This window comes from Trichoplax adhaerens, genomic scaffold (genome assembly GCF_000150275.1).
Source record: "Trichoplax adhaerens TRIADscaffold_5 genomic scaffold, whole genome shotgun sequence".
NCBI classification, from domain to species: Eukaryota; Metazoa; Placozoa; class Uniplacotomia; order Trichoplacea; family Trichoplacidae; genus Trichoplax; species Trichoplax adhaerens.
In genome coordinates, this window is record NW_002060947.1 from 4,890,387 (window position 1) to 4,915,718 (window position 25,332).

Genomic DNA, 25,332 nt, shown 5'->3' on the forward strand with positions numbered 1-25,332 from the left:
GTTGTTAATAATTGTGAAATATAACTGTATTTGAAAATGTTTTATCTCTCGGTATTTTATTTTATGTTAAGTTGGTTGGATGGCAATAAGATACAATCTCTTTATGAAATTAATTTGCGAAATTTTCCATCGTTTCAATATCTGTAAGTCATATTGTAGTACATCGTAATGGAACTTGTAATACCATTTACCGCAACTGAAATTATTTTAGCTCCTGTCTTATTAGTAGCATATAAATACAGTCAAAGTTGATTAAATGCATGAAATTAGCTACAAAATCAGTTATCGAACGAGACCAAAATGTTTAAGAAATCTAGACAGTTTACTGCTACGGTAACCTACAGAGTGCAGACCTAAAATAACTCTTTAAAGTTGTTATTTTAGTAAAGTATTCTGTCACATTTTCCTAAATTACAGTGGTTTATCAAGAAACTCATTATCAGATGCAGAAAACACACACAATAGTTGGGTTTTAACCTCAAGTCGAATCCTTTACGTGTAAGTTAATTATATTTGCAAATTTCTTGTATAACAAGCCAATCACAATGATTGGCGAATCTAATAATTATCGGTGTTCTTAACACGGATTTCATTTGATGTTTAACCCCATTCTTTAATATAGTGATTTGTCAAATAATGCTTTAAACCAAATGCTATATTTAGTTGGAATCGAACACGATCAAATTAAGATGTTGTAAGTATCGTACTCGTATTTTTCACTAATTGAAATTACAGTATATTTTGATTATGTCGATAAAGACTCTTACGAAATTGGCAATTACAGCCTTAAAAAACGATTTAAAAGAACTATCGTACTGTATTTAATTAATATTGTGAAATTTAAGTCAGTTCATTAAGATAGGCACTTTAATTTATCATGGTTACATATAGAAATGTAATTAGACAGATTTTTAATTATTCATATAAAGTATATGCCTTGTAGTAATTCATAGTTGCTGATATTAAGCAGATAAATTATCACTACTACTAAATGTAGTGAAGTCTTTAATAATCAATATATGTTTATGGCAATTTACCGCTTTTTTTCGTATAGCCTCCTATTTCCAACTTAAATTTCTATAATTTATTAATAATTAAGTACGATTTAATTTTATATTTACACAGAAATTTGTCTGGGAATTACCTTACTTCTGAGTCGCAAATCGACTTGCATCGATATAAATCGCTGGTTCAGCTGTAAGATTTTACGATCACTATCAAATTTATAATTACGACAAAGGACTTCATGAATGATCTAACTAAAATAAATTTTTAATGCATACTATAGAGATTTATCTAATAACAGAATTAGTGAGATGACAGTTTCTTGGTTTGGTGGTTTACCAACTTTCTTGAGGCCATTAGCAAGCTTGTACGCTAGCTAAATCACACTAGTATAGCTGACGTGTAGAACTTCAATCAATAATAGTCCTTTGACTCTTTTTTAACAACGTAAAATTAAAATGCTGTTAATATTACGATTTCCATAGATACATCAATAACAATCATTTGGAACATATTCATACTTCGGCCTTTCAAGCATTGCAAAATCTTTCAACTTTAATGCTGGACTTTAATTCTTTAAGCGATTTAACATTCCTGTCCAAATTGAACAATTTACACACACTGTATGATTTTATATCATATACTTTCGTAGCATTAAATTAAAAATAATCATCTCTGAAGTTAATCACAATAAAATTAAGTTCTAGCTATTCTAATATAAATTCTTTGTTCATTTTAAACAAAGTTATCTCTAATTCAACAGTTCTATTCGCAATAATTATCTATCAAGTATAAAATTGGAATCATCCTGGAATTTTTCTAAATTGAAAATACTGTTAGTATACAACCTTTGTTTACCTTACAAGAATGTTACGATTACAATGGTAAAAAGTCTAAGGTAGCATATTCTATTCATAAATAATGTGTTTAGGAATTTAGCTAACAATTACATCGACACTCTTTACAATGGCACATTTGCACCTGCTACAAACCTAACGATTTTGTAAGTTTCAACTGTATGGCGAAGTTTTTATAACAAATACGATAGTAATTTACTTATCATCCGAGGCTATTCTATGTTTCAATAAATTACGTAGTAATAAATCGGTAATATTTTGGATACGATTCTAGACATTGTTACAGGTGAAAGTTATTGGAATTGCGTATTAATATAAATAATTACGTCGATATTAATATTAGAACCCTATCAGGAAATCTTATTCACTCCATTTCTGAATTCGCTTTCAAAGATCTAACAAAATTAACGGAATTGTAAGTTGATCTGATAGTTCTATGTCTTAATTTAAAGTTATTGCTTGTTTGCGAGATCTTAAAGTAATGAAAATTATAGCTAAAGGCAATAATTTCGATTTTCCCGAAAGTAAATTCTACGTGATTTTTTAGGGCTAGCTGGTATAATCTGTATTGCATAATTGTTACCGTAGTGATTAACTTGTTTAATCACTATAACTAATCAATTTATGAAATTCAAACATTGTCCAATTTGATTTACTTTAGTAATATTTAAAAAATATTTGATGTAATATTACTCATTGCCTATAATTAATGCAGCAATCTATTTGTATATGCTATGCTGTCTTGCTACTTGATTGAATACAATTGCTCTTAAAATTTGAAAGGAAAAGTTATAAATCTGTTGATGCAAACTATTCTGTGATTATCTTCGAATAGAAGCTCTTTCATGCTTTGATCTTCAATCTCTACTTTAGATATTTAGCAAACAATCGACTCAAAAATATCGAAAGGTTCCTACGAAATGATTTTAGATGTTTGAATACGCTGTAAGTTGATTTAGTTAGGACTGATGGTCACATATAATTGTTTCGGATCGATTAGTTATTGTTGAAGAAAGTTTAGTTACTTTAATAGTGTTCTATGTCTTTAACTTCGTTTTGTTTAAAAGCTAACTATTATTCAGATTTCAGTTTAGTTGCTTTCATTTCTTTAATTGTCGAATTTGAATGTAGCTGTTTGATTATAATTATGTTATTAATATTCTGCATACAGCAACTTTAGTACTTCATACCTATCGGTTAGTCTTTATTTTCTACATTCAAATTCCGATTTTAGATTAAGCAATAGTAATCAATTTTAATATTACTTTTACTATTACTTGTCTTGGAGGTTATAAGATGTATAATTTTGAAACTATTATTATTAGTGATGTTTCTTCAAATCAGATCCAGTTTATTTCGTCAGAGGCTATGCATAATTTGCCGCAACTTCAAAGATTGTAAGTAAAGTCTTAGATAATCAAACTACTAAATAGATCATATTAATAAGGAATTCTGGTTTAATGTTACTCTTACAACACAATTTGTTACTAGCGAGTAACGTAACACTTAATATCTTACCTATAATCTCCCGGTTTACAGATTATTACCTAGTTGTTTTAAGTGTCTTTAAAAATTTACTGTAACATTGAGCAGATATACGCTTACGTCTACTTCGAATTAATATTCAGATTCAAGCAAGTCACATTTTAAGTAAAATACAGATATAAAATTGTTATGTATACTATATGTGAACTTAAGGTATTACTCGTAATTGATATCAGTATTCAAGCATTTTATCAATGAGATATTAAACTGAAAGCTATTACTTTAATCCTAGAATTCTAGATCATAATCTATTGACTGCAATACCATCTAGCGCTATTGGAAAGCTGATCAGTCTGGCACTAATGTAGGTGTTAATATCATAGCATAATAGATTTCATATAATATCGTTATATTGAAATATACATGTCTGTGTGATACGGCTGCTTATAGTATAGTAATGTTTATAATATTTGTAACGAATTATTTACAGATCTATCAATAATAATCGGTTGAACAATCTAACATGTAAAGGCTTTTCCAAGAGTATAGTTGAAATGTAAGTCATTCCACTTATTATTAATTAATTCTTAATTTAGGCTTCAATTAGTGAGAAAAACCAAAATTACGAAGATCTTTGATCTTCAATGTAAAGAATGTAACTTTAATATTAATTTAAGGTCTTAGATTCATATTGTAACTTTGGAGATTTTTAAAAGTAACTTTACAGTAACTTAGAGATACTTACCTTAGAAGATATAGATTACTATAGAAATGCAGTTTATTTAGAGTAGATATCAGAATAAGATTTTATACTTTTAGGAAGCATATTTTGATTTGAAACTGAAATGGACCTGCTAGACTATTTACAGTATATAAATATATGTACGTTTGAATACTTCAGTAATTTTATAATTTTCGGCATCATTTCACTAGTACAGCATATCCGTATATTCGTATGAGATACGTTTGATAAATATAGCCACCAATAATACACATAATGCTAGTATCCCAGAAATTTTATAGAATATTTTCCACAAATTCTTTATACTACATCCATTAGTTCTTTATATGTAGTATAATCTAAACTGCTAAACGTTACTACTATGTAATTACTTATATACCACTAGTATATCTAACAATTAAAGTTTGGGATTATTTATAATTCTATCCACATTTTTGATCTACTAATTGTAAAGGCAAGTTAGCCATAACCAGATTGAAAGTATTGATGCAAGCTGTAATGAAACATTCAAAAGATTAAGGAAAATGTATGAACACAATTACTTACTAATTATATTCTATCCTTATCACTTAAAATTTGTGGAAATTTGAAAAAGTGATAGTTTTGTATTAAATCGGATGCATCAAGATTTATTTAACTGATCTTTCAATTTGCCGTGGTTTTAGAGACGTTAGTTTTAATAAAATGGAAGCTCGTGGTATTAACATATATGATCAAATACTAAGCAAACTGGCGGCATACCCTAGAGTTGTGTGAGTAGTTTCCATTAAATCCAAGTAAATTATTTAAGTCGTGCTACGTGACTATCCTGGTGTATGCATTCGTTACATGGTAAATTTTTTAATCTTTATAGAATTAAGTAGTAGAACGTAAAATTTGTATTTACATCGGCGTGCGTAAGCTCGATGTGAGCATACTTCCCTTGCCCTTCCTCTTTTACAGTTTCACTAACAGAATATTGTTACAGTGTTATACACGGTAATATCGAGATTATAGTAGAAACATCTATGTTAGGATGATTTTGTTGATTTACTCTTATATGAAGAGTCTCTAATTTAGATATGTGATATTTAAATATAGCATTAACTTTTATGGTGATATATACAGCCTACTGAAATTAGCAGTTTAATTAGGGAATCGAGAATAATCTTCTTACAATTCAAATCACTGTGATTTGTAATTTACTTATGGTACATTATAGATTATCGTAGAAATGTTCCGTGATAGGACATATTGTAATCTGACAATTTTGTATTAATCATTCGATGCGTATGTTCGTAAATACTATTGTTTCATTATGTTGCAGTAGATAAAATTAGCTTTTGATTCATTATCAGGTTTCAACGTTAACATTACTCACTAGGATGTCTTTGCTATTGTAAAAGAGTATACAAATGCGATAAATCGTATAATAAAATTAGCTCTTATGATTGGTGTTTAACGTAAGATACGAGGCGTCTAAGTCTTTTTGAGTCTACTAGTATAGGAAAAGTGTTCATGAAAGAGTACATACTGCTCCCTGATACATGGTTCAATGAATCGACTGATTAATCGTGCATTATGTTATCTTGTTGCAAAGCTGTTTTGTAACAAATATCCATAATTATTTTCTAAATAAAGGTTACTTTTTTTCTTAGAAATATTGCTGGAAATGACCTTCATGACATTCCAGTCGATTATTTCAGATTGAATTTATTTCTGCGATCCATGTGAGGATAGCTCGTTACTTAATTGACGGATATTTACAATTCATAATCTTACTTGTGTCATCTTTCACATAATGTTATACTTCATAAAGCAGTTGTAACTTATTAAATCTATAATTTCTTTTCGCGTAATCTTGCACCGATTCATCTCTTATTCCGAAATTTTAGTGATATCAGCTACAATCCATTAACCTTAGAGAAAATAGTCCAAATCGTTCAAGCATTATTCATCTCGCAAGACTGTCTCGAAAATTCGCAATTATTCCAATGCGGATACTCTATGTAATGTTTCGTTATTATTACATTCATAGCAGAATTTTACAGATCAAAAATATTTTAAATCAACCTTGTCTTTCAACTGTAGCAAACTTGCCGGCATCAATCTTACAATGATTCCAAATTCCATTTTTTCACACATTAATGGCTACATTTCAGAATTGTAAGTATGTCTTCAAGCCCTATATTTGTACGTATTTCACTGACCAGTTGAAACTATAATGATTAGTGCGATAATTTTCTGGGTAGTATCATTTTTGCAATTAAAATCGAAGAAAGTTCTTTACAACATTTTACGTGATAGAGAATATACCGCAGCTGGTTCGATATGTTATTTGATGTATTATAAACAATCCAGATAGTGAGATTATTAAAATAAAATTTAAAATGCTACAATTTACAAGTCATAAAAGTATATCATCGTGATCTCCAATAGAATGGATTTATGGCTTTATGTTAGTTTTAAGATTAGAGTAATCTTCGTAAATGCAATTAGGTAAATTAATTATGGCTACATCGATGAAATTAAGACAAAAAATTATTGTTAAACTCTATGAATAGATTATTTGTGATAATTTAATTGATGGATAGAAATATTATTATCTACATTAGGAACCTTAACGACAATAATTTAACCTCTATGGATGGATCGGATATCTTCCAAAACTATGATGATAACCTAAAAGAACTGTAATAATAAGTTTGAAATAGATTAAAGTTCTTATCCTCTAATAGTATTTCATGAGAACTTTTAAAATTTTTTAATTTTGCAAGACAACTAGCTAACAATAATATCAAGAATTTTACGAATTATAAGCGTGTGGAATTTCGAAGTTTGCATACTTTGTAAGATTTTCTAAAATGAATAGGTTTAAATTGTAACTAAAGCTACAAAAATACAACTTTTGCAATGCTTGTTTATTTATTAATAATTTAATCCATTTAATTGATAAGCATTGATCTAAAATATGCATAAGGTGTCCTATATACGCGTATATTTTATTTTATTATATTACTTCACTAATTTTATTAACTCATTTGAAATGTTAATTAACTATTATTTGATCTTTTCATAGGAATATTTCCGATAATTTGATAACAACCGATCTGTTAATGGAAGTTTTATCAATTTGCCCAAATTTAAACCAACTGTAAATCTATTAAGATATATCTTTAAAATTTAAATAATACGCTCAGAGTGATACCTTATTTGAAAGATTCTTATAAAAACCGCAAATATTGACTTTTAACTGATTTCGTTATGTTGATAATATTCTAGTTACGTCAGTAATAATAATATTAGAACGTTAAAGGATCGATTTTTTGAACAAGTACCACATTTGCAATTATTGTAAGTCATAAATTAAAACTTGTTATGCTTGATTTGCTTCAATTATTATGGCAAAAGTTTGTTAATATTTGCAATAACGTACAGTAGCTGGCATCCTCATTGCTATTTTATTAAATTAATGATTAATTTTTATAGATCTATCGCAAACAATCCCTTACTAAATATTTCATCGGAATCGTTTTTTGGTCCAGCTCAACTCAGTAGCATGTAAGGCAAAGTACTCACTTTGGCTATATTTCCTTTAAATTTAGAAAATTTAACCAATGATATATTATTTCGAAAGATTTACGATAATTCAAAAGGCAACAGCTTAAGATTAGAAGGCAGCAAAAGTAAAATTTTTCGGCTGAGTACCCTATAATATAAACTGACTGACATATGTGTTATAGTAATCAATACCACAGTTCGATATTCGTATTATTACTACAAACGAATGATACCGCTTTAAGGTTGCATTTATTCTTAGACAGAATATGATTACAGTATCATGAATTTAAAGACCACAAATATGAGTAAAGTATACTCGTATACTGTTATTCTGAAGGCATATTCGATCTTCTAAAAGAATTACATAATTTTATTTATAACGGAAATAATATTACATCATAGATTGAGGTAGACCATTAAAAGTCTCGTCTTACGTGATGATAATAAATGAACTTATGAATTTTTAATTGCTAGATTTTGTAATATTGATATCTATTTAAGAGCAGTGAATTGATGATTGGCTTTATATCATTTATGCATTAATTGTTTAGTACCGAACTTCCTTTCACTATCCTTGACTGTCAATAGCCCGAATTTTCTTAGTTTAACTGCATATTATTATTATGTGGCATAAATCAGCATAGATTTCTTATAATATTGTTTTCATTGGGTACTTTAATACGAGCCAATCCGATATGCTCTGTCGGCTTAAAGCTAACTAATTCTAAGGGTGTTAATTGAGTACAAATACGGTACTATTTCTGCAATTTCTTTATTAAGTACGCCTAAATGATATTTTCTTCGTACCAACTTTCAATTTCTTTGTAGATTTACAGATTTCACTGATCGATAACAATTTATTATTCACATTTTATGCTAATAGATTTTCTACCAGGGATTATCTTTGCTGCATTGTACCTGCGAAAGTTACACATTGTATACCATTACCTGATCAAGATTCTCTATCGACATGCAATAATATCTTACCTCATTTTACTTTGCAATTATTCGTTTGGATTATTGGTATTGCAGCATTAATTGGTAGTATTATGGTCCTGATACGTAATCATTGCTTTTATAGCAATCGCAGTAACCGAAAACGTGTTCCCGTTTTGTTAATATCAAATCTAGCGGTAGTCGATTTACTTATGGCATTATACTTATTAATAATCGCTATTGCTGATCAGTATTACCGGGGATTTTATGGCTCACGAACAGAAAAGTGGTTAACTAGTATTCCGTGCTACTTTGCTTGTTTCTTAGTATCATTATCAAGTTTAATGTCAGTTTACACCATCGGTTTCATTTGTCTTGATCGTTATATTCATATTGGTGTGCCATTCGCTCAAAAATTTTTAACAATGCAAACAGCTCAAATAGCTTTAGGTATCGGCTGGCTATTTAGCATTATATTTGTCATTATTCCAGTTGCTAACAGTGTGGGCAAGTACGGTGATCAACGCATTTATAAATACAGCAGTGTGTGTGTACCAAGTAATGTAGAGAATTTAAACTATCGGAAATGGTTAGCAACATTCACTTTGTTAACCTTAATCATATGGATTATGACTGCTACCATTTATATTTTGTTCTTGATATCATTGAAAACTTCCAGAAAGTTATCTAATCGGAATATTGATCGAGGAGAGAAACGTTTAACATTGCGAATTTTATTAATTGTAGTAACAAATTTTTCATCATGGATGCCATATTATATCTTAATAGTTCAATTTCTTTGGACCGGATGGTTTAATATTTATGCATTACAATTTATTGCTATCTTTGCATTACCTCTTAACGCGGCACTGAACCCATACCTATATACATTTACTAATCCAGCTGTGACATACTGCTATCCTTGGCTACAATCTAAATTTAGGCGATTTCTACGACCATTAGTTACCGCTATAGGCCATATTTTTTCACGTAATCATAAATCTAAAATGTCATCAAGCACAGAAGTTAAATTATCGTCAAAGGTAATTTTTCAATCTTCCGGCATCTATCAAACCAATCAGATAGAAACTACCACTACTTTTACGACTGCAACTGTAGCTAATGATTTATAGTTATATTAGTAAACTATAATAGCTAAATAGCAAAGAAAATTTATTTTGTAGCACACGATTACCCAATAATCCAATGCATGCTATCAAATAAAGCAGATTAATTTTATACTTTGCTTCGAATATCTGTATGCTAGTAGGACTCTCATGTATTCAATGTCTTTACTACTTATTGCTTGTTATATGTTAATGATATATAAATAATAAAATTCAACAGTTTATTCTTGACATAAGCTAAAAGTGAAGCATTCAGAGTTCGGTTAAGAAATGATTTAAAGAATTGCTGCACTTAAATTAGGATGATTTCCAAAACTCTACTCAAATTTGTAGACCTTAGTCATATTAGAAAACACTAATCAATTATTTTAAAATTATATAAGTGAATTATATCATAGTATGCAAGTTACAGATACTATAATGCGTAACTATGGTATGTTGAAATTACTAAACTCTACACACTATAATCGTCATAGTGACCATCGTTGGACTCTCATGTAGCAATGTGCGTAATGTATAAAGTTATGATTACGATCTTAGTATAGCTTTATGGATTATTCTACATATAATTAAAACGACATTATATAGTTACGCATCTTGTATTGCATACAATAGCCATACTAATTTTTGTTGTTATTAGTTAACATTAAACCTTTCATAGCTGTGGCACTCTGATAAAGCTATGCATCATTTGATAATTGGGGTATTTTCTACGTAATATAATGCACGTCTTGATTACGATTACTTATTGTAACTATAACTCAAATATAGATCGTATCTGTGCAGCAATATCATTATAGTTATATGCAGTAGGCCTACCGTGTATATAAATTGATAGACTTGTATAGCAATCTGGCGCGTAATTAGTACATTTCGGTTAGCATTACTAAATGTCCTTTCAGTTATTTTCTCGTATAGAGATATATAATGAATCATTCAATAGTTCCTCAAATGCGTATTGCCATAAAACATTTTAATCATTACTTTTACAGTAAATATAACCGTTTAATGTATCAATCATCAATTCTTCAATATAGACAAACTATCTATTGCTGTGAACAGAAAATTATCGATAAGATATATTGCTATATAATGACGCTATCATCGTTTATGCTACACATACAACTGTGCGATATAATAAATATATCATCATCAATTTTTCAATACACACTGCTATAGAAAATTACCGATAAGACATGTTGCTATGTAATGACTCAATCATCATTTATGCTACACATAAAACTGTGCGATATAAGATATCATCATCAATTTTGCAATACACTTTGCTATCTAGTTTCGGAACCAGATCTTCCCTAATATGCTCTGCTGTATATAGTATTTCAATCATCGCTTGACTAATGCATACAACTAAAGTATATAGTGCCTCAGTCAACATTTCTCCAATGGATGTTGCTATGTAGTATCTCAATCATCACTTCTGTCGTCTATACTACTGTACAATAAATGTAGCTATCTAGTGTCGCAGCTACAGTAATGATACCGTACTATATATAGTGTTTTAGTCTTCGATGATTTTTGAATTGATGCAGGGATATTGCACACATATAATGTTTCAATCATCACTCCTGCTACTTTTGAAGATACATGCCACAAAATAGCTTTGCAACAAGATAACGTAATGTACGATCAATAAGTCAATTCCTTGAACCACATATCAAGGAACGATATCCGCAATATCAGAAACACTTTTTGCTTTACTAGCAGACTACACAAAGACTTAGACGCCTCGTATTTTACGTTAAACACTAGTTGGAGAATCCACTTTATTACACTATATACTGCATTTATATACTACTCCTCAATAGTTCATGAGTCGTAGTTAATACAATTAACATTGGAATCATTTACTGAATTAGGTATTAATTTTATTTTAGCTACTGCTCCCCTAATGCAGACAGCAGTATTTACAAACGTAGACATGTGATGACTAATACAGAATAGTCAGATTACGATATGTCCTATCACGGACCATTTCCATGATAATTTACAATCTACCGTAAGTAAATTACAATCACAATGATTCGAACTGTAAGTAGATAATTTGCATTCCCTATTATAACTATTAATTCAGTATGTGTATAAGTGTCACTGTCATAAAAAGTCAGTGCTATATTAAAACACAGTATATCCAAATTAGAAGTTAACTAAATAAGGATAGTCTAACAGGATTATCCTAACATAGATATTTCTACTCTAATACAGTATATAACACTGTAACAATACAGTATACGTATAATTTATCAATCATCAACTCTCAATTCCTTTATAGAGTATAATATTATATATGCGCAATAGCAATCATCTCGACTCTGATACGTTTAACTATTTATTGTAGCAAATTCAGCGCTTCTCTTATTGATACGCTATCATTGTCGCATTTTATGATTATTCTTAATTCGATATAGCTGTAGCTGTTCCCTACATTATATTGCAGTCATCTTATTCCGTATGAATAATTAACCAATTATAATTGTTAGTAATCTTCTTATTAAGCTGGATTAATTTTCGAAAAGTAGCCAGAGATTGAACGTTGCTTACTTTGTGCGCTCTCTATTTATCCATGTATTCGTACTACAGGATCATATTCAATCTATTATTATTAGTATTATTGGAACGATTCATAATATAATTGTAATGGAAAGTGTAAAGACTAATCAGAATCTGTATGTTCTTGAAACTGCAAGCTGTAAAATCACCTCAATTTTATTCTCTAAGCTGTTCATAGACAGTAGATATTTATGATTAAAAATATATGCCCCGTTTTCATATTTATCGTGAAAGCGTGCGAACGCATGAAGTTTATGTTGTTACAATGTATAAATTTATTATTATCGTTATTAATTTTATACATACATATATACAAAACCAGCTTGATGTTACTGCAAATAAGCGCCATATAACCTTGTACACCATGGATACGAAAATGCTGCTATGTCAAAAACAGCTAATAAAGTTACAACAACCTTTAGAATGTTCATACCATTTACGTGCTTTGAATAAAATAATGAAACGGATGTATATTTTTAAGAAAGTCTTACTACAAATCTTATATTTAAAATATTACAAAAATTAAACTAATTACATTATCTTTACAATAGAAACATCTATCCTGCATATCAAAAATACTGCATGAAACCGGGTAATAAGATTACATATGTATGAATATAGAGTGAGACCCTATATTACGATATGTGTATTATATATATATACAATTTAAATATCTTGTATGAAAATAGGAAAATATTTTTCACTTTATACCGTGTAATTTGATGCATATTATGATGCCGTCACTACTTATAAGAAAGTAATATTGCTAATAAACTTAAAAAGCAAACAATAATTATATTGTTCACAATGTATTAGCAATACAATTGATAATGTAGACGATGTTCAAATTTTTCTAATAACAGTTATGACTTGCGTTTGAAATGTAATATCGTGTTGAAAGATATATTTTGTCGATATAAAAATTAAAGTACTGTTTTTTTAGTATCGTCTACAATAGCCGTTGGATGGATGTTAACCGTAGCTAAAAATATCTATTTGTTATCAAGAATTATATTTCACTAATAAGATAACGAATACAAAGTATGAAAAAATTGTTACTTATACGTTGATAGCATCAGCTGACTCAGGCATTGATGGTGTTCGTTGTGATGATCTCATGCTAGTCATTTCCATTTGTACAGGATTTGGACGGAAACTGTTGCTATGCTGCCGATGGTGGATATGACGATCCTTCATGTTATCGACTGGATTAACAGTGGTTTGCATGCGGGATTTATCTTTATTATACGTGCTCATTACTGACGTCTTCGGTTTTGATCTCGAACAATCTGTGGCATTAATACCGTTTACATTACGTGACAGTCGAGAGTTTGAGTACTGATTACGATCAACTCTTGAAGGAATTGAGGAAAAAGTATCATCTTTACTATCAAAGTTGTCTTCAAGGCATGATTCATTACTTTCATAATAAGGTTGATTATATCCAGCTGAACTATACATGCCTTTAGGATAATTTCCATCATGCCTAGTGATCATAGATTGATCTGAATCAATGTCACTATGGCTATGAACTGAAGGATTTCCAAGTCCCATAGTCGATGATGCTCTATTGGAATTATTATTATGCGAGATTGAATCCAATGAATGACCGTAATATTCGTTACTTGGATTAATTGATGAATGATTGGATGCTTCTGATAATTCTTCATCACTGTCTTTAAAATGTTGTTCAGTTAAAGGTTGATTTCTAATTGAATTACTTAACCTATTCGATGTGGGACGATAGTTTTTGTGATAGCTAGAACGATGTGGATGCATATGATCTTGGTGTTGCATTGATAGTGGCCGATGATGATTGTTAATATCGCGACTACTATCCGTTATAATTCCGCTTAGGTCTATTTGACTATCCATTGTCGATATCGGTGATGCTATATTAGTCGATGATGGAGGTAAAGGTGACATCATATGTGAAAGATTATTTGAATGAATCAGTGATTGATAGGCATCCGAGTTGTAATTTATCCTTGGAGGATTAGGGCTACTCGATTCAGTCTTTGGAGACTTTTTATCTTTTAAACTTAACTTATGACCGCCTTTGAGATCAATATCTTCGATATTGTCCGTATCAGTTTTTGTTGAAGCGATATCGTCCACTATATCCTTAACTGAATTATAATTAGGTTCAAATTTGCTGGGGTTAAAATCACCCTGCAATAACTCTTTCTTGCTAATCATGTCATTAGTGTATTCATAATGCCATTTTCGTGGTTTTGTAGTTGACTTTATTGATGTGCCACCATCGTCGTCATAATCATTTTCTTCTAAACTATCAATAGCTAGGCTTGTCGTGCTAAAATCTAAATCTTGACCATCAAATTCACCACCTCCTTCAATAGTAAAATTATGAGTACTTCCAAGGTGTGGCAAACAACTTCTTAAATCAGCATCGGAATTATTTAATATTTGCCTACCAATATCTTCCAAATAATTAGGATTATTACCTAAAGGTAAGTTGATGTTATCTTGGCTATGATAGACTGTGTTTAAATCAGCAGGCAAACTTCGATGCATATCTGGTAAGCCGGTTTCTTCATCATAATCGGGTTCATTATCGATATCATGCAAGTGGCTTTCAGATGAACCTCGACCACTTGAAGATGAATCATTATTATAGCTTGCTCTATGTACTTGTGTTAATCCTCTTTCCAGTTGGCTACAATCAGAGCCATCTTGTGCAGCAGTATTATCGTGTCCTCGTAGATTCTGAGGACTATAGTTACTACTTTGAATCCCCTGATTATCGATGACGTTTGTGAAAGGTCCTTGAAGTGACTGATTCTTTCTTTTATTCCAATATTTTACTTTAATAACGATAAGCACAATAATTAGCATTGATACCAATAGGGCTACTCCTAAAGCTATGATAATGATTAATGTCTCTTGAGACATATTTGTCGGACACTTGATACACGTAGCATTTATCTGGATGTCTACTTTTGTGATATCATAAATTGTTGAATTAAAACTTGGTCCAGCTCTAATGTACATGCGCTGGTCACTTTGTGGATATTCTCCAGTTCGATTCAGTATAATTTGTCCAGAAGTAGAATTTAGCAAGTAACCGATACGGTCACTTGTTGGCATAAAAAAATAATAAATTTCACTACCTCGACCAGCATCGAAGTCATGAGCAATTACTTTTCCCACGATATCTCCATTTGAAAAATTAGATAGCACATGAAATAGATACGATGACTGTTCAAATTTGGGTGGAAATTCATTTTCTCCTGTAATTGTAACAATGACTGGCACAATCGCTCGATTAGGTGGAACGTAATTATCTTCAGCTTCAACTTGGAAGTAATATTTTTCTTGTTTTTCTGTATCTACTTCTTTTGCTAGTGCAATAATACCGGTTAATGAATGAATTTGAAAATAAGTGTCATCTGATGGATGTGATGGATTGGCGATCAATTTATAGGTTATTTTATCCGCAGTAGAACTATTGGCATCGATAGTCATCACCGTTGATCCAATTCGGCTATTTTCCGCAATACTTCCAAAATATTGTTGTTGACTAAATCTTGGTGCTTGTGGGCTTTTAGATATCGTGATGGTCACTAATGTTGTACTGTTTCTTGTACCAATAGCTGCGCCATCGCTAGCTAATATTGTTAAATTATAGACACCAATATCTTGCTGATTTAGGATTCGACTAACAGTAACAATTCCTGTCGTTGGTTGTATTTGAAAGAGTTTTTTGTTATTACCAGAGATAATAGAATACTTAACTTGACCATTTGCTCCGTGATCTTGATCATTGGCATGCAATTTAATAACAATGTCAGTCTTGTTAGCATCTAAGGTAACCAGTGCTTGATATTGGCTAACATTAAATTTTGGAGCGTGGCTATTTGCGTCATCCAAATAAATTTCAGCTGTAACATAACCTGATTGTGGTACTGTACCTTGATCTCGTGCTTGTAAGGTTAGTACAAATAAGCGGTCGTTTTGACCGTTAACATTTAACCGTTTTATATTTTTAATTATACCTGATATATTATTCATTTCAAATAATCCATAATTATTACCAGAAATAATGCTATATGTGATAATAGAATTACGCCGTGAACGATCTAGATCAGTAGCATGAACTTGTAATATTTCAGTTCCAATAGGTACATTTTCTGGTACATGTTGTATGTATTTATTTTTATCAAACACAGGTGCTTTATCATTGACATCAGTAATTTGTATACGAACAGGCACTAATGCAATTAATTGAGGAAAGCCATTATCACGTGCTGTAATTACTAATTGGATGATTGGCATGTTAGGATTATATTCAATAGTTCGATCGGTATAAATCGTTCCTGTTGTTGAATTAATATAAAATTGATTTGTAGACGTGATTTCAATGGAGTAAACTATTCTGCTATTGTCACCAGAATCTTGATCGGTAGCATGGACAGTTACAACAGGCTGATGAGGTGGTGAAAATTCTTGTAAAGTTGCTTCATAAGTTGGTTTATCAAACACTGGTGCATTATCATTGTAATCCAAAACATTAACAATGAGTATTGTTTGCGCTTTCTGTATTTGATCCGTTGCTTGTACAATAAGTTCATAGCTGGTAATTCTTTCGTAATCTAAGCGTCTGGCTAAAGTTATTAAGCCGCGAAATGAATCGATGCTAAACGTATCATTACCATTGCCATTCGGCTTAAAGCTATAAGTTATATTGGATCGTACATCAGAGTCCGACGCTGTGACAAGGGTAATAATAGTTCCAACTTGTGTATTTTCAGAGATGTTGACTGGTGGAACATAATGAAATAATGGTGGACTATCATTCATATCAATCACGGAAATCCTAACTGAACAGGTACTGTAGAGCGTTGTATCGTTATAGTCATAAGCTTTTACAATTAAATCGAACGATGGATATTTTTCGTAATCTAAATTTTTCATCGTATATAACTGGCCACTACGTTCAGAAATGCCAAACGTCTGACCTAAATTCCCAGCAACGATCTCGTAACGGATTAAAGCAAATTCATTAGAATCACGATCAGTGGCGACTATCGGATAAATAGCCATACCGGCTCGTGTAGATTCATCGATAGTTAAATGATAATACTCATGCTTAAATCGTGGCCGATTATCGTTAACATCGGTTAAATTAATTTGCAAGGTTAGATACCCATTAACAATGGATGGCGAATTAATACTAGCCACAATAATTAAATTAAAAGATTTGTTAATTTCATAATCAAGTTGCTTGCTATCAGCAACCGTAACATCCCCTGTAATAGCATTAATTGCAAACGCATTACCAGTATTGCCACTAGTAATACTATACGTTACGCTATTGCTGTTCACATTACTAGTTTGAACTTTAGTGATAAAAGTACTGCTTGGAGAATTTTCTGGTACAGTTGTGCTTATAACGTTGGGATTAAATTGTGGTTTGTTAAGTGCAAAATTGCCAACATTAACTTCAACGTAGCCTGTACCACGTAGTGCAGGATTACCGTGATCGGTTGCAATTAATCTTAACGTATATCGATAATTAGGCCTATCACCAAGTGAAGCAATAGTTTTAATAACTCCAGTGGATGAATTAATTGAAAATCTTGAAGTTGATACATCAAATGAGTAACTAATTTGACCATTCGAACCAAAATCATTGTCAATTGCCTGTACGCTTATAATGGAAGTTTGTGGGCTAGTTGATGACGAAATGTTAACCACATAAGGAACTTGAGTAAAGGTAGGTATAACGTCGTTAATATCAGTAACTCTGACATCAACACTAACTATTGCTGTTCGAATTCCAAATGGTGACATATCGCTAGCATTGACCAGAAAATTATAGCTAAATCGTGAAAAAACATAAAATGCAGATATGAGTCAACGCTTAACATATAAAGCAAATATATAGAATTAAAATAAGACTAAAGTGATCTCTGTTGACTGTCGACCTAATACTAATGTTTCATACTAAAGACCATTTTTACATCAGAAAATTTTCCTTCTTATATAATTCTAATCCTATCATATCGTATTAGCGTTATAGGTCATAAAGTGAAATTACAGTGCAGATACTATTTTCTTTCTAAAAATTGGTCATTTACTCGTATAAAGAATAAGTAGCAATTGCATAACAGACAGGTATCCTCAGATCACAGAGAAAGTTTCATTAAAGCTAAGAAAAGACTATTGTCTAGGTTTATCAATCACGGCATATTATCTAGCTTACGAAGAACTATTTAATAGCTGACCATAAAATTTAAATATTTAAGTCGGGTAAGGTAGATAAAGAAAGTAAAAGAATTTATTTCTATTTATGCTGGCTGACCTTGCTATAGTTTCTCGATCTAATCTTGCAGCGGTTGCAATGCGCCCAGTAACAGGATTAATGGTAAATGCTTTATGGACATTATCGGTACCAATAATTGAATAACGTATAATTTGGTTTGGTCCACTATCGGCATCGGTAGCGTAGACAGTGGTAACCGTTGTATTTATGGCTACGGATTCAGCAATAGATGCGCTGTATCTTGTCTGATTAAATTTAGGATCATGGTCATTTTGATCAGTAACAATAACAGTAACTTTGGTTGTAGAATTTAGAGATGGACTACCGTTATCTTTAGCCATGACAGTTAATTGATACTGAGCGATACGTTCACGATTTAAAGATTTAGTTGTTGACAACTCGCCAGTTTGAGGATTGATTAAAAAACTGTTATCCACATTACCAGATACGATACTATACGTAATTCGACTATTGCTATCTTTATCCTTATCGACGGCGATAATACGATCCACTTTTGTGGGTGGAAAATTTTCAGGAATATAAAAAGTATGGCTTTGATTGCTGAATTGCGGTGGATTATCATTAATATCTAAGACTGTGATAACAACTTGTGTTGAGCTATATTTCGACGGTAATGCATTATCATGAGCATCAACAGTCAAAATGTATTGTGGATGTTGTTCACGATCCAAATATTTTGCAGTTGTAATACGACCAGCCTGACTATCGATCTTGAATGTATCATTAGCAATACCGGATGGTATACTGTAAGTAATTTTACCATATTTACCAGTATCTCGATCATAAGCAGCTACGCTTGCAATAAATGTATTTAATGGAACATTCTCGTTAATAGATGCTGTATAGATTGTTTTATTAAAGGTAGGTGCATGATCATTGACATCAACAACGTAAACTGTTAATTTCATGTAAGAGGATCTCCTTGGAATACCTTTGTCGGTAGCCGAAATATTAAGTGCATATTGCTTCTTACGTTCATAATCTAATTTGGAAGCAATGGATAATACACCATTATCAACGTCAAGAGCAAATTTACCCTCATTATCGCCTTCTACGATGTGATATTCGATGTTGTTATTTTGACGTGAATCATCATCGACAGCTATAATTTGTGCAATAGTTGTACCAACACTTTCGTCTTCGTTGACAGCTTGAATATGACTTGTGCCGATAAATCGTGGCGCATTATCATTTTGATCAGCTACCCATATTACAACATTAACTAAGCTAGTTTTCCTTTCAGAAATATTGACTGCTTGATCAGTAGCACTCGCAATAAGGTCATACTTGTAAACATTTTCATGATCAATAGCAGCAGCAGTATAAATGCAACCAGTAGTAGCATTCATGATGAAATGGCCGGTAACTGGTAAAACATTAACTATACCATAGCGAACTTTACCATTTTGGCCTAAATCTTTATCACTGGCATTAACGCAATTGACTTTAGAACCTAAAGGAGAATTTTCGGTTATACCAAAGTAGTAAGCACTTCGATCAAATGCTGGAGCATTATCGTTGACATTGATAATTTGTATGGTAACTTCTACTACATCAGGTCTTGTATTTTTAATAGCATGACCTCGAACGTGATTTGTAGCCTAAAGGAGAAAAAAATAGTTTTTTTATATTTTTATAAACATAAGTAATGAACTAAAAATGTTATAGCGCTTTTATGTTTAACGTTGAACTGATACATGTTGCATAAATGAAAAGTATAATGAAGTTATTACAAGCTTTATATGATTTAGTAGTCGTAACGATCACGTATGTAGAAAAAAAATTTGATCATAGTAAGTAAATTCTTTCTTCAGGAGCCTCATAAAAATTGATAATATGAAAAGACTAGAGCTTAAGTTTTCTAATTTAATAGTAATATAATAACGACTATCTTCGAAGATGAAAATTGTGAAGAAGGATATTTACAATTTATCTCAATTAAATCACGTCTAAAACTCGAAATTACGCAATGGTAGTAAAACTTACCTCAACTAGCAGAGTATAACGTTGAATTAATTCATAATTTAATGGCTTAAGATTGATGATCTTTCCGTTCTCCCGGTCAATCATAAATGTATTCCCAACATTGCCACTTTGAATCAAATAAGAAATCTTACTAGCACTAACGTCAGCATCAGTAGCTTTAACTGTAACAATGGTAGTATTTAATGGGATATTTTCCTTAATTGCAATAGTAATTTCTTGCTTTGTAAAGGTAGGAATATTATCATCCACATCGGTAACATTTACTTGAACAGTACACCAATCCATTTTAGCGGTTGCGCCTTCATCGGTTGCAGTCACATTAAGTCTATAATATTGCCGTTTCTCAGCATCTAACGGACCATGGGTAGTAATTCTTCCAGTAGTTGCATTAATTATAAATGCGTTATTCGGATTGCCGTCAAGAATGGCATAAACAATTGATCCGCTTTTACCGATATCTTTGTCACTTGCTTGAACTTGTACAATCAATGTTCCAATTTCGACATTTTCAACAATACTGACAGGATAATTATGCTTTGCAAACACTGGTAGATAATTGTTAACCTCGCCAACATTAATGATAACTTCTGTGGTTGCATTACGAGGAGTAATTCCTTGATCTCGTGCTATTACGGTTAAATTAAAAATTGATTGTACAGTACGATCAAGTAATGTCTTAGTTGTAATGATACCGGTTACTGGATTGATGGAAAAATTAGTGGAGCTACCAGGTGCGCTAGCTTGCAAAAATTGATACGTAAGTTGAGCATTGAGACCAGTATCATCATCACGAGCATCAACATGTCCGACCCATGTGCCAATCGGTTGGCCTTGACTAACGCCAAAATTATAACTTATTTGTTGAAATTGAGGGCTATGATCGTTTTCATCCAAGACATGTATATCTAACGTTAAGATTGCTTGTCGTGGAGGATGGCCAGCATCTTGAGTTTTAACGAAAAGTGTATACGAAGATCGATTTTCATAATCTAACGATTTTTTGATGGTAATTCTGCCAGTGGTAGTATTAATATCGAAATGATTATTTTGTGTTACATTAACAAATGAGTATGATAACTGGCTATTTGTACCAGCGTCAGGATCAGTCGCTTTTACTTGATAAACTAATGTACCGGCGGTACTTGCTTCGCTAATATTGACACTAACGTGTGATTGTTTAAACTGTGGAGCATTATCATTATTATCTAAAATTTGAATCGTTAATAACATCCACGATAGAAATTTATCTTGGCTACGATCAGTGGCAGTAATATTGAGTGTTATAATATTCACCAATTCACGATCTAACGACTGCATTAAGGTAATATTACCATTTCGACTATCAATAGCAAAAGAATTGAAAAAATTCTCGACTATACCATAGGTAATTTGACCATTTTGGCCAGAATCTTTGTCATGAGCGATAGCCTGATATATAACAGTACCGATTGTCGTATTCTCGAATAGTTGAATAGCTTGATTTGATTTGTCAAATTGTGGATAGTTATCATTGATATCATTGACTTGAACTTGCGCTTGTGTTTGTCCAACAAGTGGTGGTAATCCACTATCTTTGGCATTAATTGTTAGTGTCAATTGAGATACTGTTTCACGATCGATTGCTTTCTGTGTTGTAATATAGCCAGTTTGATTAATCTGAAGTAAGTGTTGTGGATCGCCTTGGCTAATCGAATATCGTATTTGGCCAGTGGTACCTTGTTCACTAGTTTTTGCACTGACAATACCAACAATACTACCGATTGGTTGATTTTCCGTGATTGTAAAATTATATAACGGATAATCAAATACAGGCGGTTGTTCATATGGACCTACAATACTAATGCTAACATTGGCAGACTGATTGGATTGCAAGTTACCATTATCGATTGCTTGAACCAATAATACAGTGTAGTTTATTTGTGTATGGTTAATCTTACGTTCTAAGAAAATTTGACCAGTAGTCGAATTCAGTCGAAAATGATCATCCAGGGGCGGTAGAAATTGATAGCGAATAATTGCATTATTACCTTGATCTTGATCGCTTGCACTAAGTGTACAGATTAATTGACCAATGGGTGCAATATCACGTAGGTTGATATTATAATGCAAAGGATTAAATATAGGCCGATTATCGTTAATATCATTGACTTGAATACGCACTTCAACTTGAGCACTTCGACCACCTTGATCTTGCGCTACCACATAAAATGTATAATTATTGATAGTTTCTCGATCCAATAATTGCACTGTACGTATAACACCATCGCTTTTACCGACAGTAAATACTGAGCTGCCTTGAAGTTGGCTCATAGAATAAGTGACTTGGTTGTCAACAGTGTCAGGATCGATAGCTTGGACAGTAATAACAGGTGTACCAATGGCTGCATTCTCGTCGACGTTGCCTGAATACGATTGAAATCGAAAGTATGGCGGATTATCATTGGCATCTAAAATGGTTATGTTGACATTGCAGGTACTAGTGTAGAGTCCATCGCTAGCTTGAATGATTAAATCAACCTTTTTAGTAACATCATAGTCCAATTGATCAACTGTTTTAATCATACCGGTAGTAGAATTGATAGCAAACCAATTAGAGTAAGCGCTAGTGACAATGGAATAAGTAATTTGAGCATTAGCACCTTGATCACGATCATTTGCTTTCACAGTCACTACTTTCGTACCAATAGGCACGGATTCATTGATACTGGTAGAATAAACGTTTGGATTAAAAACAGGTGAATTATCATTTGCATCTTGGACATGGATGGTTGCAACTTTACTTGTCGACAACGTTGGCTGATTTCGATAGTAGGCAGTAATATTTATAGTATAATTGGATTGAGTTTCGCGATCTAATAATTTTTGTAATACTACAAGCCAGCTGCGTGGTGATTCAGTAGTATTTAATTGGAAATAGCCCTGCCCGCCGGTTAAGGTTAAGATAACATCTTGATATTGGCTACTTGAATCAATTTGGGTAATATCAATTTTAATAACCTTAGTATTAACTTTAGCGTCTTCATTGACGTAAGCACCGCCACTATGATAGTAGGTTAGGGCAATAACTGGAGGCTTATCAATAATATTGATAACTTGAATTGTTGCAAAGCTTGTGGTTGGACTATCACCGGGATTATTAGCACCAATAGTTAAGCCATACGATGAACGGCTTTCATAATCTAATTGTCGTTGAACTTGAATTTGACCAGTTGTTGAATTGATACTAAATGCTTGACTAGATGGTTGACTTATTATACTATATAGAATTTTAGCATTGTTGCCAGCGTCGCGATCGCTAGCATAGACGCGTAGAACAACGGTACCGATGGTAGCATTTTCCACAACTTGACCATTATATTGGCTTTGATTAAAAGTTGGACGGTTATCGTTAGCATCGACAACAGTAACATTAACAATCATGGTATCTTTCAAGGATGGCTGGCCACCATCTTCAGCTTGAATAGTTAATTGATAAAATGGTAGATGCTCACGATCGAGTGGTTTTATAATCATCAAACTAACAAAGTCGAAATTAGTTGAAGTTGAACGTTGTACTTGAAGTGCAAACGCTTGATTTTTGTTACCACTTTGGATTGTATAACTTAATCTACCATTAGCGCCAGTATCAGGATCAGTAGCAGCATCGATTGCTTGTGTTGATCCATTAGGGGCAATCTCGGAAAATTGGATTGCTAATTGATGTCTTTGAAATACAGGTTGATTGTCGTTAACATCATTAACATGAACGGTGATAATAGCGGTCCGTGGACCAGGTGTAATGCTAGCGGTCATAATTAAACTTGTTTGTACTTCACGATCTAAAATTTGAGTAGTATAGATAATTCCTGTCGTCGAATTAATATTAAGTTGGCTACTGCCGGTTGATTTTGTATATCGAGGATCATTGAGATCGGTTTGCGTGATATTGCCAACTATTGTTCCAATTGATTGATTTTCTGCAATGTAAAATGTGTATCTTTGTATCGTACCTTGACCATTAGCAGTAGGTATCCAATTAGCCATCGATAACCATGCAATAAACAACATGGCTATAGTTATTGGACGATGATGGCTAATCATCTTTAGTCGATCAACATGGCCACTACAAGTTGCAGTAGCCATGTTGAGATGAAAGTAATTTGATGCGATTTTAATGTTTTTTTTGGGCTTGGTTACTCGATTACTGCACAATGATTAGTAGATTGAGTTATTGAAATATCAATCTATATTAGAGTACAGCAGGTAATAATGAATTACCGAGATATTGAGAATTGATTTAGTTGTAAAAAAGATTACGATAAAATAGTATTCTTTAAAATTACCTGTCTAGCGAAATTTTTAACGATGATTATAGTTCGACATTACATCTTGTCGTGAAAAGAATGTACTTTTTTGTTTCATGAAGAAATATCAAACTTGGACGCTATATTCTTTAATTAAGCAGCGCGGTTATGTGAAAAATTAAAATTTTGACGGGTAAAAATTTTCCATTGCCTATAAATTTTATCTTTATAAGATTAAGATGATTGAATAATAGGCAATTAGCTAATTAATAAGGCAGTGATTGACCACGACGACGCTGAATTTTCACGATAAAATAAAAAAAGGTAAGGTTTAAACCAAGTCGGGATTACCCAGAATATATAACCGCTTGTTATTAACTCAATAATGGGAAATGGCTCAAATTAATTGGTTCTAGTGTTGTAGAGAAGTGAATTCTCTATTTTTTTTTTCGACGTCTCGATATAAAAATAATTCTTTAATTCACTCCTTAACATT

General features: G+C 31.9%; 3 protein-coding genes across 3 annotated transcripts in view; 2 read left to right on the top strand and 1 right to left on the bottom strand.

Annotated features, from left to right (window-relative positions):
* TRIADDRAFT_56599 (uncharacterized protein) overlaps nucleotides 1-4,845 on the top strand; it is a gene marked incomplete at both ends in the record, with an annotated part of 9,581 nt that extends 4,736 nt beyond the window's left edge. The window contains 10 exons of the mRNA XM_002112471.1: nucleotides 418-498; nucleotides 623-694; nucleotides 1,289-1,372; nucleotides 1,937-2,008; nucleotides 2,206-2,277; nucleotides 2,736-2,807; nucleotides 3,034-3,058; nucleotides 3,207-3,259; nucleotides 3,838-3,903; nucleotides 4,755-4,845. Of these exons, the coding sequence (XP_002112507.1) occupies nucleotides 418-498; nucleotides 623-694; nucleotides 1,289-1,372; nucleotides 1,937-2,008; nucleotides 2,206-2,277; nucleotides 2,736-2,807; nucleotides 3,034-3,058; nucleotides 3,207-3,259; nucleotides 3,838-3,903; nucleotides 4,755-4,845 (688 nt within the window). The remainder of the gene's footprint in view (nucleotides 1-417; nucleotides 499-622; nucleotides 695-1,288; nucleotides 1,373-1,936; nucleotides 2,009-2,205; nucleotides 2,278-2,735; nucleotides 2,808-3,033; nucleotides 3,059-3,206; nucleotides 3,260-3,837; nucleotides 3,904-4,754) is intronic.
* Nucleotides 4,846-6,508: 1,663 nt separating this feature from the next.
* On the top strand, nucleotides 6,509-9,698 carry TRIADDRAFT_56600 (uncharacterized protein; the record flags this gene model as incomplete). The annotated part of the gene is made up of 4 exons (XM_002112472.1): nucleotides 6,509-6,567; nucleotides 7,351-7,422; nucleotides 7,558-7,629; nucleotides 8,513-9,698. The coding sequence occupies 4 exons, from the start codon at nucleotides 6,509-6,511 to the stop codon at nucleotides 9,696-9,698; spliced, it is 1,389 nt and encodes a 462-aa protein (XP_002112508.1).
* A 5,604-nt stretch (nucleotides 9,699-15,302) lies between these two features.
* On the bottom strand, nucleotides 15,303-23,973 carry TRIADDRAFT_25152 (uncharacterized protein; the record flags this gene model as incomplete). Its single annotated transcript, XM_002112915.1, has 5 exons — nucleotides 15,303-18,102; nucleotides 18,586-20,168; nucleotides 20,554-22,493; nucleotides 22,827-23,349; nucleotides 23,647-23,973. Coding segments are annotated over 5 exons (7,173 nt in total), but the record flags the coding sequence as incomplete, so codon positions are not given.
* Between the last annotated feature and the right edge of the window lie 1,359 nt (nucleotides 23,974-25,332).